Source organism: Amphiprion ocellaris, chromosome 13 (genome assembly GCF_022539595.1).
Source record: "Amphiprion ocellaris isolate individual 3 ecotype Okinawa chromosome 13, ASM2253959v1, whole genome shotgun sequence".
In the NCBI taxonomy this organism is placed as follows: Eukaryota; Metazoa; Chordata; class Actinopteri; family Pomacentridae; genus Amphiprion; species Amphiprion ocellaris.
The window spans coordinates 10,220,745-10,244,477 of NC_072778.1; the positions used below are offsets into that span (position 1 = coordinate 10,220,745).

General features: G+C 39.2%; 1 protein-coding gene across 5 annotated transcripts in view; it reads left to right on the forward strand.

Annotated features, from left to right (window-relative positions):
* Positions 1–23,733, forward strand: part of fam13b (family with sequence similarity 13 member B) — an 82,038-nt gene that overhangs the window by 41,026 nt on the left and 17,279 nt on the right. For 4 of the 5 annotated variants that reach the window (XM_023288227.3, XM_023288225.3, XM_023288226.3 and 1 more), the window contains exons 7-10: positions 945–1,072; positions 18,028–18,072; positions 21,094–21,189; positions 21,741–21,888. In XM_023288227.3, the coding sequence (XP_023143995.2) occupies positions 945–1,072; positions 18,028–18,072; positions 21,094–21,189; positions 21,741–21,888 (417 nt within the window). The remainder of the gene's footprint in view (positions 1–944; positions 1,073–18,027; positions 18,073–21,093; positions 21,190–21,740; positions 21,889–23,733) is intronic. The other variant, XM_035956336.2, reaches the window with a different exon arrangement.

The window sequence follows — 23,733 nt, forward strand, 5'->3', positions numbered from 1 at the left end:
AGTTTAGTTGCATAATTTCACTGGATATTTGCAGCTTCAGTAACCACCTATTCCCTCCTTCATCTTCCCTCTGCACAATGTAGGTACTATATTTGCAAAAATCAGTGGGAGACACTTGTTACTCTGTTTTCCCTCGTTCTCTTCCTCTGCTCTTAAAGTGACTGCGATGTGAATGATTATTAACGTAGCATGGCAGGCTAAATATTAATCATGGAATAACAAAATGCAATGTTGTCGAGTTTTCCTGTCACATCAAGCAGCAAAGTGCTTTAGATAGTGTACTATTGTGGGCTAACTTCGCCTTGTTGCGCAAACTGTAATATGATTATCGTGCATGGGTACATTGCTAAGTCAACATGAAAATGATATGTCCTGAGCCCCCCTTTAAACCCTCTGTCCCTCACCCTCCCTCTTCTCTTGAAGCTCACTTCTCATCTGTCCTTCAAAGAAAATGTTAATTTATTTTTTTATTTTATGTTCCTATCTCCCCGCTTAACACTATATCTGTGCAGCTCATTAGCTTCATCTATGCTTTGTTGTCTCAAGGAACAAACTGAGATGTCTTGGGGTTTTTCTACACCTTTCTTTAGACCAGCTAGAAATGCTTTCCCTCTGCTAATTTCAGTTTGGAATCAGGTTCACCCCCAGATACTGAAAGCAAATTTTGGGTACATTTTTGACAGATAACATGCCTTTCAAAGTTGCTGGTGGGTTTTGGGGTTCAGAGGGTTAAATCAGTAAGTAATAAGTAACTGTTTTACAACATTTGCTTATATGTTGATGTCTAAATATGAGCATAATGGCATTACCTTTTAAAGTAAATAGATAAACTCCAAAACAAATAGCAGTTGTCCAAGACAAGGACTTAGTAGGACCTGTTGTTAAAGTCTCCACATGATTTTATAGTATTAACCTTTTGTGTCTTTTTGCATTTCTGTGTTCAGATCACAGAGCTGTTGGATGATGAGAAGTGTGAGGCAGAATGTGAAGAGCTACCACAGGACGGAGAGGAAGGCCCGGCCGCCTCCGACTCACCACAACACACACACACTGACGACAGCCCCTCATCCAGGTGAGACTGCTGTGTCTTCATCATTAAATTAAATAATATTCAAACATTTTCTGGTCTCAACTCAGAATCAGACTGAGAGAGGGTAAAATGTGTGACAAAGACCTGGTTTAAAAAGCAAGACCTTTCAGTTATATGGTATCGTTGGCACTTTGGATCAATCAATAATTTAGTTGTTTTATCAGTTACTTGTCTCACTGTGATTTTCAGAGCTTTTGTTTGGTTCAGCTCATCTATTCATTATGTGTTTTTGGTCATTCAGACATCTCAAAAGTGGTTACAGCACAGTAAACAATCTGGCAGCATATCAGGAGTATAGTTTTGTCAGTCTTACGGTTTTGTCAGTTCATTTCAAACATTTCTTTGGTTGTGTGTGTGTGCACTTATAATTGGAATAAATGTTAAAATACAAATTAAATGCAGTATTTATCTTTGTACATCAATACTTAATGTGAAATCAACACTTCAAATGCATCAGCTGCTCAGTCTTAAGGTCAACAAATCTTAAAAATTGAAGCGGCCATTCTGTTTACTACACTTTTCAGCAACTCGTGCTAAAACATGTGAAGTGTTTTTCAACTGGTAACCTGCAAGACGGCAAATGTGACATACGTGCAGGTTTTCACATACGCAGGATAAATATTCAGTCCTGATTCACAGAGTTCAATCCTCGAGCTGGAACACTGAGATCTTGTCAGGTTCTTCTGATCTGCTGATCTCCTTTAAGTTCATTACTGCACACTACATCCAGATTACTGCATATAGACACCTACACATATAACACAATGTACTCCTCACTGCTACCTGAGAACTGAAGTGAACTAAAGCGAACAGTGTACAGTGGAGATGAAGGTGCTGACAATATGGCGATTGTGGCTACAGTCAAGCTTTTGTTGTTGCAGGCAGGAGTTTCAGACCTCGGTAAAGTTAAATGTAATATATTGCTTCTATTACGAAGCATTATATACATACATTTATCAGTACTAAGTATAATACAAAGCCACACAATCATGCGTAACAAGGGTGACTGAAATGAATGATTACAGAGTAATATGGGTTAAGATTTAACACATGAGAAGATAAGCTGTCAGTAAAAAGAAGAAAGATTACGTTATTTCATTTGGACTTCATAGTCTGTATCTGTGTGAACTCCTGGGATCTAGGCGATAAAAATGAGACTAAACACCAATAGACCAACTTTAACTATTAGTCAGTGTCTGGCTACATGAACATATAGGTCTCCACTGTCTAAATGATCATAGGCTTATAAGGTTATTCACTCAGTGCCATAAATATTGACAGCTGAATGGATAAGACAAAAAGTTGAGTCCAGGGAAAGAGAATAGTTGTCTTATTTGTATGAATATCCTGTGGCTCCTCAGGGGAATGTTCATAAGTTGTTTGGTTGGATGCTGTCCAGAGTTTCTTTTGATTTGGCTCTGAGGATTGTGAATCCCACTTCCTTTGCAGGACTTGTAGTCCCGATTGTTTAACTAGGGGTCAGGAGCCGGTCATGTGGTGTTTTGTTGTCCCAATACACATGTTGGTGTTACTTTGAAAGGCTGAGTTTTCATGCTCTTTGGGAGATACATTTCCCATTTGGACAGTGATGTGTTTTGGCTACTTTTCCAGGGTCACATCTGGTACCCTGATAACAAATACAATGAAGGTCAGAATTGTTGTTTGGTGTTTAACCCTGTGTGAGAGTATGTTGATTGAGTGAGACACTGGCGCTGGGTTGAGGATGTCATTGTGGTGAGCCCCAAATGGCAGACAAAGGAAATGATTGTTTCCTTGTTTAGGGTCAGCCATGCATTGGTTTCCTGCAGAACAGATTCAAAGCCGCATGGGGTGGCTCTGGCTATCATCATCTTGGCTGTGCCCGACTCCTCCTAAATCACGAACAATCCAAAAATGAGAAGAAGTGGAGCTGAGGCAAGCCATGCATGTCTCTGGGCCGTGGACTGTCCTGTGATGGTATCCAGCGGTCACTCAAAGCATGCACGCCCTTAATTATCTACAACTCAAAATCTAAAACAGTTAAAAGATGCAGGACATTATCTACAGAGACCAAACTGTTCTTTGTACAAGGCTGTAAACATGTCTATTTCTGCTATAAATGTGAGCATTTTACCATGATGTTTCATGAGGACTGACTCACTTTTGGATCCAGCCTCGAGTGGTTGTTTGAGAAACTGCAGTTTTTGGCATTTTCACATTGGCTTGATTTCTCTGCCCAGAAGCTGCTGCAAGTTTGCAGTTTGTAGTTTGCATGATTAGTTTTCTCATGGCTGGATTTGATCCCGTAGCAGCCAATGCCTTTATTGGGATTAGTTAAAAATTGAATAAAGGTATTAAAGAATTAACAGTATTTCTCAAATAAACCAGTAACATTTATGTGAAAATAAATCTAAAATAAATAAATGCATCTCAACTCAAACTAGTTTGACAGGTTGTTTATTATTTAAATGGGTATTGACAGTGGTTTATGCTCTACTTTATAACTACATTGCTGTATTTAACCATGTTGGCATTATTGGTACTTAATAGTTATATGAGACAATTTTATGTGCAGTTTTTAGTTCACTTACATCAGTTGTACATGCATCAAAGTGTAATTTGTCTACATCCTCTTAAGGTTGACCACCTTTGTTTCTGTGCCATTTTTTTATCCATAAAAGTTGCATTTTTCTCATGATGTGTAAACAAATTACTATCTGCAAATGGAGATTTCAGTTCATCAGCTCAACAAATGAATTTTCTCTGTTTATTCATTCACTAGATCATGGCTGTAACACCAGGAATTTTGTGTTCGTTCAGCCTTGTTTGTTCTGCATTGCTCCAGTTTCTCACTACCTGTTACATGAAGTTGTAAAACATTACAGGACAGTGTGTCAGCTGACTGTGATTCCTTACAATGCTGAGTGGACTCTGTTTCTGCATGTTTGTATGTCACGGTCAGGCTGCTAGTCGGAGCCTACTGGCCTTTAAGATGATTACACGCAGTAATCCATAATCCACACATGCAGTTTCTTACACTGTCACCACCCATGCTCACATGACCAGCACTATATACATTAAGCACGTCTCTGCTGCGATAACACAGACAAACGTGTACACAAATGTCATTGTTGACTTATTTCACATTCTGCCAGGATGCCATTTTCTGATTATAGCCCACTGAGCCTGGTTTCTACAGTCTGTGTTATGATACATAGGATCACAGATAAGAGCAGGATTTAGGTTGCTATGTGTGTGTCATCTGTGCATGTGTGTCTGCATCTTTGGTATCTAAGTGGTTTAGGAGTTAATACTTTGTAGGTCAACACAAACGGATTTCTCTGTATGTGTCAGTAATTGTGTGCATTTTATTAGAGGACATTTTTAGGGAGCAGCCATTGTACAAGTATGCACTCATTACTGAAGATAAAGAGGGGTTACATGCAGCAAATTGTTTGAATTAAGTGGCGCTGGCCAGACTGCATTGAGCTTTAAGTCTTCTGTAATTGTTTTAGTTGTTTTTAATTCTCTGTTAACTGAGGCCAGCCTGCAGCCATCATCCCTGTGACCTTGTCCAACCTCTCGTCTGGTCTGGGGGATTATTTCTGCATTTCGGAGTCAACCGCTTGCAACGGAAAGTCATTTAAATAATGTAGAGCTTTAGAGAATACGTCTGTTAAATTGCTAAAAAAAATAATTAGCACTGGCTATTTTTATGTGGAATCCTACATATTTTAGTTCCAGGTATACACACAAATAGGGTCCATAGCTCTATTCTTCCAGTAATAAGTAGAAATATGATCAGTTATTTAGCACATTTAAATAAAACATGAGGATTGCTGATCTGATCATATGAACATACAAAAAAGGGACTGACTTCATTCTGCCATAGAAAAAGTACATAGTGCAGGAGATTTTCAGAAACTTGTAAATTACATAAAAAATTGTTTTACATAATAGCTGAAAATTACCTTCAGAATTTAATAAAGCCCCAGATGAAATATTCAAACAGTTTCTTTGTTGGAGCAGCATAAATTGGGTATTATACTCTCCCAAAAGGCTAAGCTTTAAATATTTGCATTTGAAAGGCATTAACCATTGTTTGTTTTTTTTTTATTTAACTATTTTCTGTCAGATTTGTTGCAGATTAATTTTCTGAAGGTCAACAGCTGTTTTTAACTTTGATCATGTTGAAAAAAAAATGGTTTAATATACTTTCTCTTTTTGTATACAGAAAATGTTATATTCTTGCAGTTTATGACACATTTTCCAAACTCACAGTTTCAAGAATTTGAAGAATGTGTCTCATTGTCAGTTATGTACAGAAAGCACTTTTCATTGAAAATCAGTTTAGTCAGTGCTTTAAAAAAAAAAAAAAAAAAAGTTTTTACTTAAACTACTTGAGTGGTTTTGAGTTGTAGTTTCTGTTTCATGTGTCTATCATGTACTATCTGACATATAACTGGTTGTGAAAGCTGTGAAATACAGAGAAAGTTCCCATCTAGTGACTCAACATTAACTGTGGCTGAGTTGTTTGTCTAGTACTTGACAGACAGGGAAATCTGTCCTCTGTGGCTTTTACACTGCTCTCTTAATAGACTCTGACAGGCAACACGCACACACACCTTACATTCTGACAGCCCCTGCTCATTTAAAATCTATATATAATCCCTGGTATTTCTCCCCTGATCTCTCTTCTTACTCCATCACTCCTTCCCTCCCTTTCTACCCCTGCTTATATTCTGTGTCTCTGTGGAAAGTATTTTTCATGACGCTTCTGAAATATCCTGGCAGCCTTAGAAACAGGGCTCTTGGGAAGCACTTTTGGCCCCGGTGAGGAGGAGAAGGGCAGGAGGGAGGGAAGTATTAATGAAGGAGACGGAGAATCAGAGGACAGAGAGGGGTCATGAGGGAGCAAGGAGAGGGTGGGAGAACTGGAAAGTGTCCCTACTTGTGAACGATTTATTGATTTATACTCTGAGCGAAAATGCAATACCAGATCTCAGGAGAGAAAAGGTCAACCCAGACAATAGAATTGAAACACATCAGAGAACACTTGTCCTCAATTTTATCCTAGACGGAGCATCTCTCGGCATTCATTCTTACTTGTCATTCCTCCCCAGTACAACCATCACACCAGCCCAGCATGACTGACGTGCACCATCTCGTGCTGCGGATAACAAATCTTGTACCTCTTAAAGACCCTCTCTGTGAAACCGCTCATGAGATTTTGTTCCACTTATTTTTATGTGGCTGTGGAAATTATTTATATCCAAAGGTGGCACCATGCCATGCTGGGGAGATCTCTCCGTTTGTGCCAGCAATGCGCACGTGCACGGTCACAAATATATGCACACTTGTCTCTTCTAGGTCATGTTCATTTGCTTTTTTTAAGGGACGCACACATTGGCACAAAAACACAGTATCGTTGTAAAGGCCTCTAGATATTCCAACAAAAACAATCAAAGTACACTTACTGCAAGTCAAACTGTGTACGGTGAGTCTAATAACAGCTTGGTCTCAGTAGGTGTTATGTCAGTCAGTAGATTTCAGATTTTATGCAATACACAGTGCTACAGTGTAAAAGCATGCAGGAAAATGCAGCAAAACAAAGTCATCAACTAAAAAAATTAAGCAGCTTTTTAACCATATTGTTTTGTATGTTACAGGTGCTCTTAGTTTTGTTAAATTACAGGTAACTAATAAAATCACAAAAAAAAATTTATTTACATTAACTATTTAAAAAAGTCAGGCCCAAAACTGTAAATAATGCCCACGTTAAAAATCTGTATTGTTTTTATTCTTGTTTTGGATAATAATTTGTTCTTTTACCATGTTTACCAATAAAACTGCACCATTTTTACTTTATTTAAATTAGCCAAAAAATAATTCAGGATTATTGAAAGCAAAAAATATCTATATTAAAGACAGAAAATCATAAATAACTCTTTAAGGTTTTAAGATAATATCTGGTAAAATCACAAAGGGGTTAAAAAAAAAAAAAAAAAGGCCAGAACTACACACAACTAAAGCACAGTAACTTCTTCTTTTACAATGTGTGACCATAAAATTACACCAATTGTACAGGCGTTACAGTTTTTAAATGTTGTAGTATTCCACTATTTTTTAACATATTTTTTTCTAGCAGCTGTGCACTCAAATTTTTAGAGCTTTTATTAACTGATTTTTTTGTGTAGTGGAACACTTAAATGTGTGAGCATGTTTTTTCTCTAAATTTTATCCACAAATGACATTTACAATGTGTATTACTGACCACTGTATTCTGCATTATAAGTGCAAACCAGGATTTTCTCTCACAATTCTTATCTCTCACCTGTGAATGTTGAGGATTTTTAAGGTTCTCTTCACACAATCAGCAGAAAAGAAGGCTTAGTTTTACCTCCTCACTGTGCTCAGTGTTGAGTCAGTTTCAGGTTTGACCTTGTTTGTTGGTGAAAACCAACTGTGGTGTATGCTGAAAGAAGCCTCATGTACGAAAAGGAAGAAAAATATTTGTTGGATCCTTGAGTGTTAGGTACTTCCTCACTCTCTCTGAAAAAGGGTAACTGCAAGCTCACTGATCAAATGAAATGTAATTTTTAAAAGTCTTTTCCAGGCTTTCTTGGGCTTCCCTGCTACCTCGTACAAATGGCAGATGTAAACCTGCACTCTGCCATCTGCACGGTGCTCTGCACCCCACTTTGTGGTGACACAGATTATATTGCTGATCATACACTACATGGTGACCCCATTCACTTTATGGTTTTCTTTCCTCGTTGATGTTCTGCAGAGCAGCCCTTGTCCCTCTATCAATGACAAGTACATGTTGTGTGTAATATGTAGGTCTGCATGACCTGGACATAAATGGACTGAAAATAGGTCAGTACAGGAGTATCAGCTGTGTCCTTTTGGTGTTTTGACCTAGTTAATGGTTGGATCAAACAGTTTTTTTCTTCCCTGGCTGACACCAAAGGAAATAAGACTAATACACTGACTGACCAAGTTGTCAAAGTTTTTACTGTTCTGTATTGCATACATTGCTTTTAGTAACATTACTGGTGTGATATAATTCATTGAACTACAATAATTGCCCAAGTTTTACTTTATTTGCCCAGTTAAAGTTATGTTTTTCACTGTCAGTACTTTTAGGCACACAAGAAGTGATGCATCAATATTTAGAGTGAAAAATCTGAAATGTTTTCTGAAATGACATCGCTTTTCTGTAATGTCCAAAGTTCTGGTTAAATGGTGCAAGTAGTTTAAATTATGATGGGATTTTGTTGGTTCTCACATGAAACAGGCTGCCTTTGGATAGCTGTTGAAGAACCTTATTTTGGAATGTACCTAAATTCACCTTTTTAAAATGGTCTCATCTGCTTCATTGCACTTAGTGTATTGGAGTCGACCAATTCTGACTGATTTGTCTCTAATGCCACCAACTCTAAGGTTGCTGGATTTGTAATGCAGTTGTTTTAATCAAGCTTCAGTTCAACATTAACTGTGTAATAGATTCAAAACGTGAATGGGCATTAGCAGGACACTCCATGACTGTCTCACATGAGGATAGCATGACCTGGTAAAATCTTGCAACCGTTTGCTAACCACAGATTCCGTTTTGAAATCAGTTAATTGTGTAGCCTTAGCTGCCTCTGTGGCCTTCAGCAGTGAGTCAACCACAGCTCTGTCTGACTGGTTACACACCACAGTTACCTATCTGCACTGAAGGAGATTGTTAAATTTATCTCGTTTAATTAGACATATTTTAAACAAATGTCATGTATTTCAAGTTTTGTCTTGGAGAGTGTGTTATTCTCAGTTGACACTAATGTTTTCATTCTTACTGCAAATGTCTGTTTCAAATCTTGTCTATCAGTGTCCTTGATTACTATTAATTGGTATCTATATCAGTCAACTCTTAATGCCTAGTAACTCTAACTGCCTTGTAAAATATATCGTAAAAATAACAGGGTTTAAGTAGTTCACCTATCTCAAGAGATATATCATTCAGTGTTTCTTTAAAAACTGAAACTCACATTTCTTTTTTTTTTCTTTTTTGAAGTGTGATTAGATGTATAAACTTGTCACTGCAGTTGGATTCGTCAGTGTTTACTGTTCAAGTATAACTCAGTCTCTCCCGTCCCACTTCATACCATGCTACCATCAGCCTTCACTCTTTGATTGTGTCGATCCTCGGGCGCCAGAACTGGGCACAAAGTGTAATAAGATATGCTAACTGACCTAGATAGCACCACTCATCGGCCCGTGCTATCAGTTCTCACCCACAGTTCTGGTGCAACTGTTCTTTCTGGCTTTCTAAAGAGCACTCACATTCCTAATCCTCTACAGGAAAAATACTTACTGTGATTGCTGCTGAAGCCCCTTTATATTAACACATTCCACTGTAGCTGCTTTGTGTTAGTCACAGAAGATAAAGTTCAACTTCTAGTTTACAGTGAGGCAAAACCAACAGAAGCACCGGGAAGGCTGAAAACCACAGCACTGTTAATGATTCATGAACAAAGCTGAGTAACATTTCTTCTTTCTTATCCTCTCTCTCCTTAACACATTAGTGAAATGTTGTAAAATTTGGACAGGTACGTCACAGATGAGAAATAAAATTGAATTTCAATTTTAAAGATGCTTTAAGGACATCAGGGACAATGAGGTTTCAAATCACTCACTCACTACAAATCACTCACTTTCGGGGTGAGGGGTGGCAATCCGAATATTTGGATCTCAAAATAAATATCCGGATACCACCGTCACAAAAGCCTTACAGAAGTAGTCTGCACTCATTTACTATCTATTGTTTCCCTGCTGTGAAATGCTAAAGATCTCTGAAAGCCTTGATGTGCATATTAATATGACTTGTTTTTTTATTTATCTGTATGAAACAATTTCATCTTATCTTGGTTAAAACAATACGTTGCAGCAGTCTTTAAAGCAAAATGACTGAAGTCTGTTAATATACTTTGTATCATGTCTCTTTGTGAGTGACCTCCAGACATCACTGCATGATTTGTTTTTTAAGCTTTTTAAGTCGATCAAATTTCATCAAACAACAATCAAATGATAGATCAAATTCCTCTTTTGCTGGACTTCCTTCAATAGCTCTCAGTAAAAGCTATTCCAGTCTTCTCTGTAATTCTGACTTAGATTTGATTGAAGCTAAAGTCTTGTCCTTTTGGAAAAAGGTATTTGGCACAGAGAGATGTTAGTAGGAAAATGGAAATAATTAATTTAATTGAGTTTAATTGGAAGTGTTTTGATGTAGCAATGATTATCAGATCTACTTATAGTCCATGAAGTGCAAAAGTCATCAGAATACAACTATTAAAATGCACATTTAGAACTACACAGTTCCTTTTCTCTCTTGCTTTTCCTCCCTTCATTCCCTGATTCGTTTATTCACTGTCTCTAAGGTCAGCTCTTTATGCATCACTGTCACTGCTTCTGTCCCTCAGTGGTCTGTAATTTGCTAAATGTATTGATGCTTTTGATAAGCTGACATTACAAAAGACTTACTCAGGGCGATATAAAAGGCACAGGTGTGTGTCTTTGTTCCTGTGTGTGTGAGTGTTTCTGCATGCGCGTGCACGCCATTACACAGCCCACTGGGCCGGCTGTAATAACTGCTGAGTTTATAGTCACCACTGAGTGGACAGAAAAAATCCTACCCCCTCCCACTTTCTGCCTCAAGATTGGCCCACATAAGTCGCTGCCTCTTTACAATTGGCTCCCAACTTCAGCCCCTCCCGTCCCATTGGTCCTTCTGGGGTTGTTGCCTGGTTACATCAGAAGCTCATATATTTGAGCAGAGCTCTGGATGTTTACTGCAGCACTTTTCCAGTCAGAGTGCAGAGTGAGACAACCTCACTCACTCACACATACACACACACGTTCACGCATTCAAGAACACAAACACACACACACACCCCGGTTCAGAGGACGCTACACTATGCGCCCTGGCGGTACCCTGGCTCTGCTGCTAGACCTGCTGGTGCTGACGCTGACTCCTCAAAGTGCTCAACTGGGATAACCTACAAACCTGTCAGACACTGAAAGAGGAGAAATCTGGAGGGAAAGGAAACAGAGTTCTGAAAGAACAAGCATCACAGCTGGATACTGCTCCTACAGGAGATGTGTCAAGTGGTTAACACGCAAAAAGAAGAGCAAGACAGAAATCGTGCAGAGTTTGGCTGAAAGTCAAGCTCGCCTCTCTGCTGGACATTCGAAAAATAAAACCAGACTGGACTTTATTAACCTACAGGTTAGCTTGCTGACTGCACTGGGAAGAAGACGAGAAGCTGACAGATACAGCCTACCAGAGATACAAGATAACACTCTCTGAAACACGTACAAGGCTGGATCCGCTGGCATAGAAACCCCAAAACAAAAAGGGCAGATCACAGTGAGAGAAAACACAGCTGGAAAAATGAGAATGGCCTGTGACATTCTGCTGCAGAGGTAAACATCTGGGTTATGTAACTCTTGTAGTCTGGCTGGAATAATTGAGTTAATGGATGAATGAATGGAGAGACGAGACCTAATAATATGTAGTTAGATGACAGATGAATCAATTAATAAGAGCTGGTGGAAGAAAGGTGTTGGAAATAAGCAGCAGAAAAGGGGCTCATCAGTTGGATGGGTGTGAGGGACTGATTTAAAAAATGAAAAAGGGGAAGCTAGAGGAATGCATTATCTTATGGAGGGTGAAATGAATTAGTGGAAACTGGAATTCATGTTGAGTGATTTAAATCATTATTATATGTAGCTGAATGGAAGGAAATAAGGCTGGATTGTGTTTGCTGATGATTGTTTAGTTACCAGGGAGAGATGAAAGAGGAGAGACACGAGAGGAAGTGTTTTCCTGTGTAGGAATAGGAACAGACCTCAGGAAGATGAAGAGAAAGGGGTCGTGGCATTACTTAACAGCTGATTGTAGGTTATGCAATCCACATATTAAAAAAAGGGGGGGGGGGCTTACTGAGAATGTGTCAGCATTTTGCTCCGTGGCAGGGAAAAAAATACCAGTTGTCCTTTTTAATAAGAATTTTCTGCTAAATCAAATCACATCTCTCTTTGCAGTACATGAGACATGTAGAGGCATGTTAGCGAGCAGGTGTGCTCATAATTGGCTGAAATCACAACTGCTAGGATTCGCTGTATCTTTTCACTATCGTTGAATACCAAAGAAGCTATTAGTAATCAATTTAAATGCGCTTTAAAATATTTTCTCATTACTGGTCAATTACAGAAGTGGTCGAGGACAAAAGGGTATAATGTGTATTTGTGTGTGTTTGGTGATGAATGTTGAGTAGAGGTCAGTCATTCAATTCATTCCCTGACAGGAAACTAATGGACAACCATTTTAACAAGTTGAAAGAAGCAGTCGATTAATAGACTAGTTGAGTGTTGGGAATTTGTCTACTACTATATTGAAAACCAGTTACTTGTTGTAGTCTTTTTTTTCAAGCAAAACTGCCAAATCATCTCCGGTTACAGCTGCACAAATGTAAGAATTTTGCTGCTCTTCTGTGCAATTTTTGATAGTGCAAAAAATGTCTTGATGTCTGGAACAGTTAGAAAAAAACCTGGCAATTTAAAGACACCAACTTGGGCACTATGAAATTAGGATTATATTCTTACATTTTATAGGCAAACTGACTTAGTGAGAAAACAATCATTAGATTTATCGATACTGAATGTAAATGTGCATTGCAACCTTAAAATAGAATATCTTCTATGAATTGATAGACTTGGTTTGACATCAATTTGTGCTGATGGACATTTTTATCATATAGACTAAACCGTTTAGTAGCTAATTGTAAAAATTAATCCACTGTTTAATTCATAATGCAAATGATAAGTTTTATTCACATAATCGAAATCTTATGCGTTATCAGAATCTGCCTGCTTTTAGTGAAATTTCAATGTGCACACAGACTCAACCAGTCCATTTTCGGCTGGAGCTACTAGCAATCCTGCATCAATTTCTTGTGACTCTGCAAGCAGAATGACAAATTAAAGAGGGGGGTGAAGATGTAGAGGACTACTGGGGAAGATTTGTTGAGTCAACTAAATAAAATAGATCATTTTTCTCAGATGGCCTAATGACTGTGGGGTAGTTAGGAGAAAATGAATGAAGCAGAGCTGCATCAGTCATCTATAGTCCCAAATGTAAAGCAGCTGATGGAAACATACAAATGAGCAGCGTCAAGGCAGAAAAACAAACGGATGTTAAATCTTTGACCTGGTCTATGTTTGAGTTTTGGCTCGTCTGAATGCATCTACCGTACGCCACTGTGACATTTCTTGGCCCCAATCATAAATGTTTACAATGTCAGAGGCAGCGGGAAGAGCTGTTTATGAGATGTAAAATGATCCTTATGATTATGTGAGCGAGTCTTTCTATGAACTGCAGGCGGTTGTGAGAGAGCAAGAAAGTAGGCAAAGTATATTTATGTCTGAAGTGAGTAACAACACAGAACAGTGAGATACGTCTTCTTGTACACGTTAATGTGTGTGTTTGTGTGTGTTGGAAGGACATATAGACTGCTGCAGTCTGTATTATCTCCCAGCCAGGACACAGCAGAGTCAGGTTTGCTGACAACAGCACCTCTTTGGAATCACAGCTAACCTCCAACTCCAACACACACGCGCACACACACACACACACACACTTCTTTCTGTCGAGCCATCAGAACAATTGTAGTAAATATTGTAAGGATGACATTGATTAATCTTCTCCTGCTTAGCGTCAGTGCTGGGAATGCAAAGTTCCTCTGCTGTTTTTTTATTTCACCATTTTAAAGCATCAAAGCACCATCTTTTATCAACCGACAAGTGACTATTCAACAAATTCATCATTGAATTTGTTGAGTAGTCACTTGTCGGTTGATATGTCAACGATACACAGCACCATGACTAGCCATTGCCGTTCACACTCACTGCTACATGAAACTGATACTCGTGCCCTATATTTGTGATATGCATACAGCACTACCATTTGTTTAGGCTCTTCTTTTACACAACAACAAAAACTGACTTGGCTATTTTGGTCAAACGCAAGAAGACACAGAGAATATTTATCTTGCCGCATGTTGTTGTAAAGATGAACCAGGATGAAAATTAAAATGAGCAGAAACTGGTTTCTAGATTTTGCTGCGATGTGTTTCAGCAGGACAAGCTTCAGCCAAGTGTCTTAATGATTTAAGCTCCTAATATATGGAGGTCACATCCCTGCTGCACATATAAAATGTTAGACTACAGGATAATATGAAGCCTAACAGGTTCTTTTTCTCCACAACTGAAAGTAAATATGGTAGTTAAGGGACACAACTCTCTCAATATGCACAGAGGCACATTGAAGGATAGAGTATTGAATTTATCACTAACCTTTTTGGCAATAAATGTTTCAATTATGCAGTCCATGAAAACCTTTCCCTCGTGTTTAAATACGACTCAGTCCAAATGTGATGAAGACAGTACACACACCAAAATATATTGCACATAAAACCAAATACTGCATGTGTTCAAACTTTTACAGGTTTTGTTCTCTACTATAAAAGCATTATAGGTCAATTTATAGTGATTGAAAACACATTCAGAAAAAAAAATGCTTATGACCACTGGAATCGTAATGTCAGCATCATCATCTGGATAGATACATGCTGCATTGTGGCGTTAACAGTTATTTTAAATGTAATTTGTTTTTCCCTTGAAATGAAATCTGTAGTGCATCAGTCAGCTCTCAGTGAGACATACCTGTTTCCAGTTCTGCTGCAGGACAGATTTTTCTTGCTGGGATCATGCTGAGGGATCTGGCTAGCAGTCAGCAGATTAGCCTGATGTGATCCAAACAAGCATTCATTTTACTCTGCCACGCCCTCACCTCAGATGCTTTCAGGACAAGAATGATAAAGCAATCATTGAAATGGAACATGCATTTTTATAATTAAGAATGTGTTTTAATCTCATTTTATGTTGCAATTAAATTAGAAGGTGAATGCAAAATGGTGATAGTATGGAGCAGCTCTAGTTTGTGAACAGCCACATTGCGGCACCCAACATCAGTCACTCGTCACTGGCTACATAAAATCAGAAAAAAAAAAACCCTGTATGTTAGCTACTGTATTATTATCAAAAACAAAGTCGCTGTCTATTAGGTCACTGTCACAGCTTTTGCAGTGTCGCTGTCAACAAACGGTTTCCAAATGTGTGGCTCCATAGGACATTATCAAGTTCTTATTATTATTCTTAACGCCGAGCCTTTCTTTGCCAACTAATGCTTCCTTGACGCAATTAGTAAAGTTAGGCTGAAGACTGCAGCAGAAGTTTATTCTTAAAATACAGGCTTTGGGGACATGTTGACATCACCGGAGAACACGGTGTTTGTGTTACTTTGCATCTGAATGCCAATCAGTGGTAACTAAATACTAAACAGTTTCTCATGTTTTGCACCTGTTGCTATGACAGTGATGTGACAGTGTGCTGACTCCTCTACGTCACTTCAGCAAAGTGAGAAGTTAAACCAGTGAAGACAAACAGCTGTTGAGTGCAAAAATAACACTACTATATATATTTTTTTTTCTTTTAATTATAAAAATATTATTTCACAGATATTTGCTGTTAGTTTCACAGTTTTCCAAGTTGTAGTATTCCACTGTTTTTTTAAACATGTTTTTGCTGGCATCCTTGCACCCAGATTTTTTTTCCACTGTTTTTTTTTTTCAACCTAAATTAAGAACTTTTTTTTATCTTGTTGTTCTCATTAAGTCTTTGTAATCCAATACTTAAGAATCTGCATATAATATATTACACAGCTACTGTGGACTAGCAAAAATGGAGATTAGTCCTGTTTCCTGCAACTTGATTTGCCTAAATCTCAAGTGCTTCACAGGACGCACCGTACCACAGTGTTCCATTTTAGTGGTATCAGGTGTGTTTTTTACTATGACGGCTATGTTTGATTAGTAAAGGAAAAGGGCATGTGTCTGTTCACCTTGAGACATAATCAAAACCAACTTCTACTACACCAGGGACCTGGAATGCTCAGTGATCCTATTTGTCCTTCATGGTGTCCTAGTCAGTAAAGAAATGCCCTTAAGGGCCAGTAAAGGCGTCATGTACAGTACTTTAAGGCTCAGCCAACACTGATAGAAATGTTACCACTGCTGATTAGGGAGGTTGAGGAGGGCACGGAAACCCTAAAGTTCCCAAAAAAAAGTGTATGTTCAAGTCCTCAGGGGGAAAAGGGTGTAAGATGAGATATTATCTTTGCTACTTAGTGCTTATGGTGATTACGTAATGTCCTTAAGGGCCCTATCAAAGATCTATTGTTAGAGATGCTGCCACCCAGTGCGGCCCCTCAGGGTACAACGCAGCAGGAGAGCCTGCTGTCAGATGTTATCAGTGCGTCAAAGGGACAGTTGCTGCTGTAGGGAGCCTGCAGGGTGAATTTCTGTTTAAAGGGCAGGAGCGGAAAAAAAAGAGAGGAGAAATTCTCACAACAAAGGATCTAATGTAAACTCAGCCCAGATGATCACTGACTCATATTGGCGAGACACAGTAAATGTTGGCCTTGCACAAAGAAGTGAATATAACAATATACAAGTACTTAATCAGTCAAATTGGTAGGGCAAGAGAACAAAAGAAAATATTCTGATTGTGTCGGTTTTCACGTTTCATTTCTCCTCTTCCATCACAATCACTCCTGTTTGGCATTAGTGTCTTTTGGCTGCGTTTCAGCAGCTTACTGTTAGACCTCTGCAATACTCACATCTTTCTTTCTTTTTTGGTCTGTCTCACCGTCAAGCACAAGCACGATCAAGGTTACGGTGTCAGAAAGGAAATGTGAGACGATTGTTACATTTAAGGTCGGTAAGAATCGAGGGAGGTGGTGAAGGAGAAAAGGAGAGCTTGTGAGATAGATGAGCAGAAGGGCAGGGATCATATTAAACTGGTTTTTACTATAAAGTATGAAGGAGTGGGAATGAGAGGAAGAACAAGTGAACAAAAAAGCATGTGAGCATAAAGACCTGCACAAAAAGGAGTCAGAAAACAGCTGAGAGAAAACGGTAAAAGAAGAAGAAAAACGATAGAGGGCATTATGGTTTCCTATCTGCCATTAATAATTCAGTTTTTATCGATCCACCTGAACACTTCTTGCTGCATTAGAAGTGTGTGTGGTTGTGTTAAAGTGGCAGAACACACATGCACACAAAAAGCTTGCATAATGTCAGCTGTTGTTTTTCTAATGAGGCGAGTTTGACCGTCTGAGATGCGCACACGCACGCACGCACGCACGCACGCACGCACGCACACACACACACACACAGTATATATGAGAGGTGTCCAGGCACTTGGGCATAATGTGAATGACCTTGTGTAAGTTGTGTAGGAGGGTTATATAAATCCTGACGTGCCTGTCAGGGAGTGTGTTTTTGAATCCAGTGTCAGGACACATCACACACACACACACACATCCTTGCTTATGGAGGAACATCGAAGAACAACTATGCCACAGCACACACCCTTCTATCTGATCAGCAGGGTGTAGCAGAGCTCCGTAGCCTAAATAACAATCTGCCCACCCAGAGTGGCGCCACTGACTACAGCGTTGTATAGTTGCGTGTGTGCAGCACATTTTTTTGGATTGTCATTTGGCACAAGGGAAAACAAACTCATCTTGCTGACTTTCACACTTCTTTATTTCATTCGATTTCACCTACATTGCACTAAAAACTCCCTCAGCACTTGATTTCCACTCTGCCTCTCTAACGCACACAGACTTCATCGTTAACATCGTTATTGTAATTCTTCTTCCCTGTTTTGGCTTTTGCTGCACGACACACACACACACACCCTACAAGGTCATTTTGTGTCAGTATGGGAGAGAGTCGAAGAGTACGTGATGTTCTAATCAGGTTGTCCGTTTCCCCCCTCTGACTCTGCAGCTCCCACCTCTCCACCATATCCATCCTGCCCACTGACTCTGCTGAGTAAGTCCACACAACTACAGTGACATACATGGGCATGACTTTATGTCCACTCATATATGCATCACAGCTTCACAAGTGAATGCAGGCACAACTAATATACTAATGGATCACTAAACTGACAAAAAAGTGGTGTGATGAATCATTTTACATGTGACTAATGGTGCAAAATTTTAAATCAATTTCTTAGATCTTGCAAATTTGTGTAATAATACAATATAATTCGAGAAAAACTGCAAACAGTATATGTATAAAAAAAGCCAAGTTTGCTGAAGTGTGAGGAAACAGTAAAAGATCATCTGCTCGAAACCCAAACGAATCACCAAAAAAATCCAAAATAATGTGCAGACAGTGCTGAGAAAAAAGGATGTGAAAGAGCAGGTACAAGGTCAAGAGGAACAGATGAGGAAAGCAGGCCTTGTGTTTTGATTATGAAGCTAAACTAAAGCATTTTACATGCCTTGGTACTTCCAGAGCCGCAGGGACATGAACTCAGCAATCACATGACTGTCAGGCCTCTGCTTCCTGACTACATGATGTGGAAACAGAATAACATCATTTTCCAAGGTGCTATGCAATAACATGGGTTCACTGACCTGAAGGCTCGAGTGCAAATACCAAAACCTCAATGTGACCTCTGTAAACTGTTTTGTTCCGTTTACAGTCACATAAGTACAGATACAAGTTAGAAAGAAATAATATTTTTAATTTTTGCTTGAATAATTACTTGTATAATTAATCAAAACATTGGATTATATATTTCTTTGCTGCCATCTAATCGACTGAGCATGTGCCAGAAAAAGCCTTCTTGGCTTACCTTTTGCATTTTTTACAAAATCAGTGTTTATTCATCACATCATCTAGATGAACAAAAAAATGCCATTTCAAAAAGCAAATGGCTGGATAGATGTCAGAAATGAAAAGTAAAGCAAGACAGTGTAATTAAATCAGTTTGAGATACATGCTGCGTGGTGGATAATGGGCTTGAAGCAGCTGTTTTGCTGTTGCAGTCATTTTATGAAGCACGCGTAGCATGAAAAATCACAACCTGTTACCTACAAATTAAAAAAATACAGCTTCTAGCTTGTACACAAAATGCGTCACTTGCAGTTTGCTCTGCGTTTCATTAAACAGAGACTTGGTGAGTTTCGAGGTATTGTCCGAGCACATTTCCAGAAATGCGTCAGAAGTACAAGGACTCCGGTTACCTTGACAGGCATCTGTCTCCGAATGTGACTCATGTCTTCACTTTCCCCTAGCTACTAGGACGCAGACGGCAGCAGATATAATGCCTCTGTTCACTGTGTGTGAATAAGAAAGACTGCAAGCGCATCGTCTTTTACTGCTTATGTGCTTGTTTTTGGTTGTGGCTGTTTGTGATGTATAGTTATTATTAGCTGAGCTTCATGCAGAGGCTGCTGTAAGTGAAGGTGAGCATGTGGCGCACAGTTTGTGTTCAAATGTGTATTTCTAGATTCACAGCTCACACATTTATTTGACCTCAGCCCAATACCTTTCTGAGTTTTTGCCTTAAATGGACATAGCAGAAACCCAAATGCAGTTATGTTCCAGAGCACGCTTGTCCATCTGTGAATATGTTGTGGACACCTGACACAACCAGTATCATCTTGCTGGGAACTACATATTTAATGTAAATGTAATGAAAGAACAAATAAAGTAATGCAAATGTGCAAGATAAAGGAAAAGTAGGTGTAACATAGATGAAACTCGAAGAGAAGAAACTAGTGAGCAGTTGGTGTGGAGGAGTTGGAGCAAGCTGGGTGTTTTCCCATTTAATGTCTTTTCCTACCGGCTCTGCAACCTCTACTGCTGTCTAAGCTGGAATAGTGACAAAGCTAACAGACTGCAATAAGCCCGAGTAAATGAGGGAGGAATACATTATCATCACACAAATGCGGTCCAGTAAATGAAGCCAGATAAATGAAATCGCAGTAGAGCCTGTGGATAAAGCGTTCCATGTCGATGTGGAAGAGGTCAGCGTGTGACTGCTGCCGTTACCTTTTATAGACGTAACGTCCTCTCCTCCTGTCTCCTCCCTGGCTCCACTTTAAGCATTATTAATCCTTTTAGAACTGGATCAGGTTATTGACTTAATAAGGACTGGTTAAATAGCTCAGAATAGGGGGAAAAACCCTTTTGGTGATTTATAGTCTCATAAAATGTTCATCTCTTTATTACCCTTTCAGCTATGTGTCTTTGATAGCCAGATATTCAGCAGCGATACACTTTTCATTAAAAGCTCCAATCATTTGTCTGTTAAGTGACCAGTAGAGGTCTTTCTGTGCATTCACTGAGGTTGACAGTTAGGATTTTGTGACAAGGATCACACGTGGTTCCAGAAATGCAGGTTTAACCTGTGCATCCTGACTGCTAAACCTTAACCTGAAAACAAACATCTTAATTAAACCTGTGAACAATCCACTAAGCTCATTTGATTCAGTGTAACTGAGCTTAAGAGCACATTGCCATGTTGAGATTGAGTGCAGAGCAACACACATAAGTGAACATTTGCAGAACAAACAGTGATGCAAGTCTCAAAACAGTATAATTATCAGTTTTTGTCCTGATTAGAAGTATTACAAAAGAACTACCATTAGCAGTGTTAGAATTATGCAGCTTTGGCAATATAGTTTTATCATAGTATTTTTTAATCTGTAAGCTGTTACAGTTTAATGTCAACCTTACAGCTGAGCTAGCTGTCCTGCACTGTCACTCCAATAAACATGGCCTAAAAAACAGACTGTAGTAGTAACTATAGACCTTGTCAAAGTTTAGCCTTAAAAAAACATTGGAGGTCCAGTTTATGAAAGTAATAATTTCAAGACTGGCTGACCATTGGGGTCACCTTTGTAGCAAAATCCTTGTATTTTTGATTCAAATCTGTGAGACTCAACACATCAAATCATGTGGAAAAACTGTCCTTTCTACTAAAACATAACCTTCATCCCACATTAAGTACACAATAAATTAATTTGGTGATTTTTTTTTTTGGTATTGTAACAGGATAATTCAGCGAACCATCAGAGCTGCAGTGGAGCAGCACTTCTTTGAGCTGAAAACCTCCATCGATCAAGACCTCAGTAGCTACGACAGCCAGGGGTAAGAGTGGAAACGCACACGGAAACGCACTATACAACACAAACATGCATACGCACATAAAAACCAAACGTACATGGATCTAGTAGAATCATAAGGTGGATTTGTTTTACACCTTTGGAAAACCCCTGCAGATGCACCTGCTTGTAGAGACATACGTTACGGATTCCTCTGTGGTTGAAAGTGGCATCAGATGAATTTAAGAAACATATTTGCCATAGCGTACATTGCATACAAAGGGACAAACCTAGCCAGATGGTTCAGGTTACCATTAAACACGTAGAGAGCTGTGATGCTAACTAGCAAACTGTGCATGTTGACAGGAACAGCTGTTCAGTGGTCAGTCACCTTTAAGACATAACAAAAGGTCAGGGAGTGACCAGCATAGAGGAGAAGCACACCATGAATATTTTACATACTAAAATAGGCAGTTATATAGAACTCTACATAGCAGCCACGTCAGTATGGTGTTATTTCAGTGAACCGTTATACTTTTGCTAATTAGATGTCGATACTTTGATTATTTTATTAAAGTTTTCAATGTAATTTTCCAGGGCAAGTCCCAGAGAGCCTGCAGAACGGGGTTGCCATGGTGATGAGGAACAACAAACTGACCCTGAGGACAGTCCCTGCGACACAGAAGGGGAAACCCCACTCAATCAGACCGAGCAGCACATACAACAAAGCCAGAAAGACACACAGGTCAGTAGGAGACGCGGATTCACACATTCATACTACACATATACATGACCTTCCAACACACATTATCAATGTTTTAACTAACACACCGTTTGGCCATCAAACATACACCCAAAGAAACAGCTCACAGTCATTAATTAAATTTCTTACACTGCTTATTTGTTACCTTAATGTAATACTGCCAAAAAAAGGATCTCTCTTTGCACAAAACTGTAAGTTAATTTATATGACACAAACGCACCCAAAACACTCACAATGCACAGATCCAAACAAGTTGCTGTGTGGGCTCACAGCATATTTCCCAAAACCGACCTCCTTACTGTCCCAGTGTGTCAGTTCATTCCAAGGCTGAATGTTTGATATTATCAACACAGACTATCTTTGTTCTGCTGTGGTTGCTACAATAGCTGGAATTCTACCGGGGCAGCAAGAGACAACAACAAGCCTGTTCCACAAACACACACACTAAGACACACACAGATCAACGAATACACAATAACATAAAAGCAATGTATTCTTCTGATTAACATATAGTCAGGACTGAACGACACAAGGCCAGTATCGGCTCCCAAGCTTTACATCTATTGGATTCAGGAGAGGATAAGTGTAAAAACAGGGCTGACTCCAAGTGCTCTACAAATTGTTGACAAGTCTTAAAGCAACAGAAATTTGGATAAGTTAGAATTACATTTTTGAATCATAGTCCCACATCTTGCATTTAACACATACAGAAAATATGTCTCAGCTGTGCCACCTGTACACCCATCTTGTATCTTTCAACTCAACCATGTGGAAGGTGCGAATGTTTAAGATTTAGCTTTGGGGAGCCACAGTGGCTGCATGTTTTTTTATTCAGTGTGCCACATACAATTTTAGTAAGGCCTGTCATGGTGAAAATCAAAACCCCTCAATGCTGCTGCCCCCTCAGAGCCTCAGTGGCTCTTTTCCCAAGAACCATTTTAGCGTGCAGATGGCGAGGTGAGGAGCAGACAACATGGCAGACAGACTGAGATGTGTCCCAGGACTGAAAAGAAACCTGTCACTTGTTTAAACAGTAATTTGGATGAGTTTCTTTAAATAGATCAGCCAGGAGCCCAAGAATGACAGCTGCACCTCTGCACCAAACTACCACACAGACGCACACCATTCACTGTCTTTACATAAAAGCAGAGTGACATGTATGTCCAGTAGATCATACATTCATACTGACAGTTACACACAGTGAGTCATCATACTGCTCCTCATTTTATCTCATGAAGTCAACAGATTCTCAGATGTTTCTATTCTGACCCATGCAGTTCAGTTCAAGATTAGTTTCAGTGTTAATGTTTAGTACCTTAATAAATGATTAAACCAGGTTATTGCAGTAAAATGTATTAGTTTAGTGGTGCCATCACTTGTCCTTTTTTTTTTTTGTAATTTGCACTGTAAAGAGGAAACAGAGTTACTACTCTGCCAAGGAACGCGGTGGAGTTATGTGAGGACCTGTGTTGGTTTGTCCGTCTGTTTGTCCGAACGCAGTAATACTCAAAAACGGACTAAGGGATATGGACAAATTTTCAGGGAAAGTCAGAAATGACACAAGGACCAACTGATTAGATTTTGGCAGTGATGCGGTGTACAGTTTGGATCCACAGATTTGTTAAGGATTTCTGTATCATTGCTAGATAGCGGCACGGCGTCACTGTAACTATGACTACAACTGAACACTACATCAGCTGCCTGCTGACGATCACCTGATTGCGATTCTACTACAAATTGCGGACCATGAATTGTTTAAAGATTTGATCCGTCGGAAATCAAACAGAGACAGAGCGGCCTTGGCAGAGTACTGGCTCTCTGAGTGCT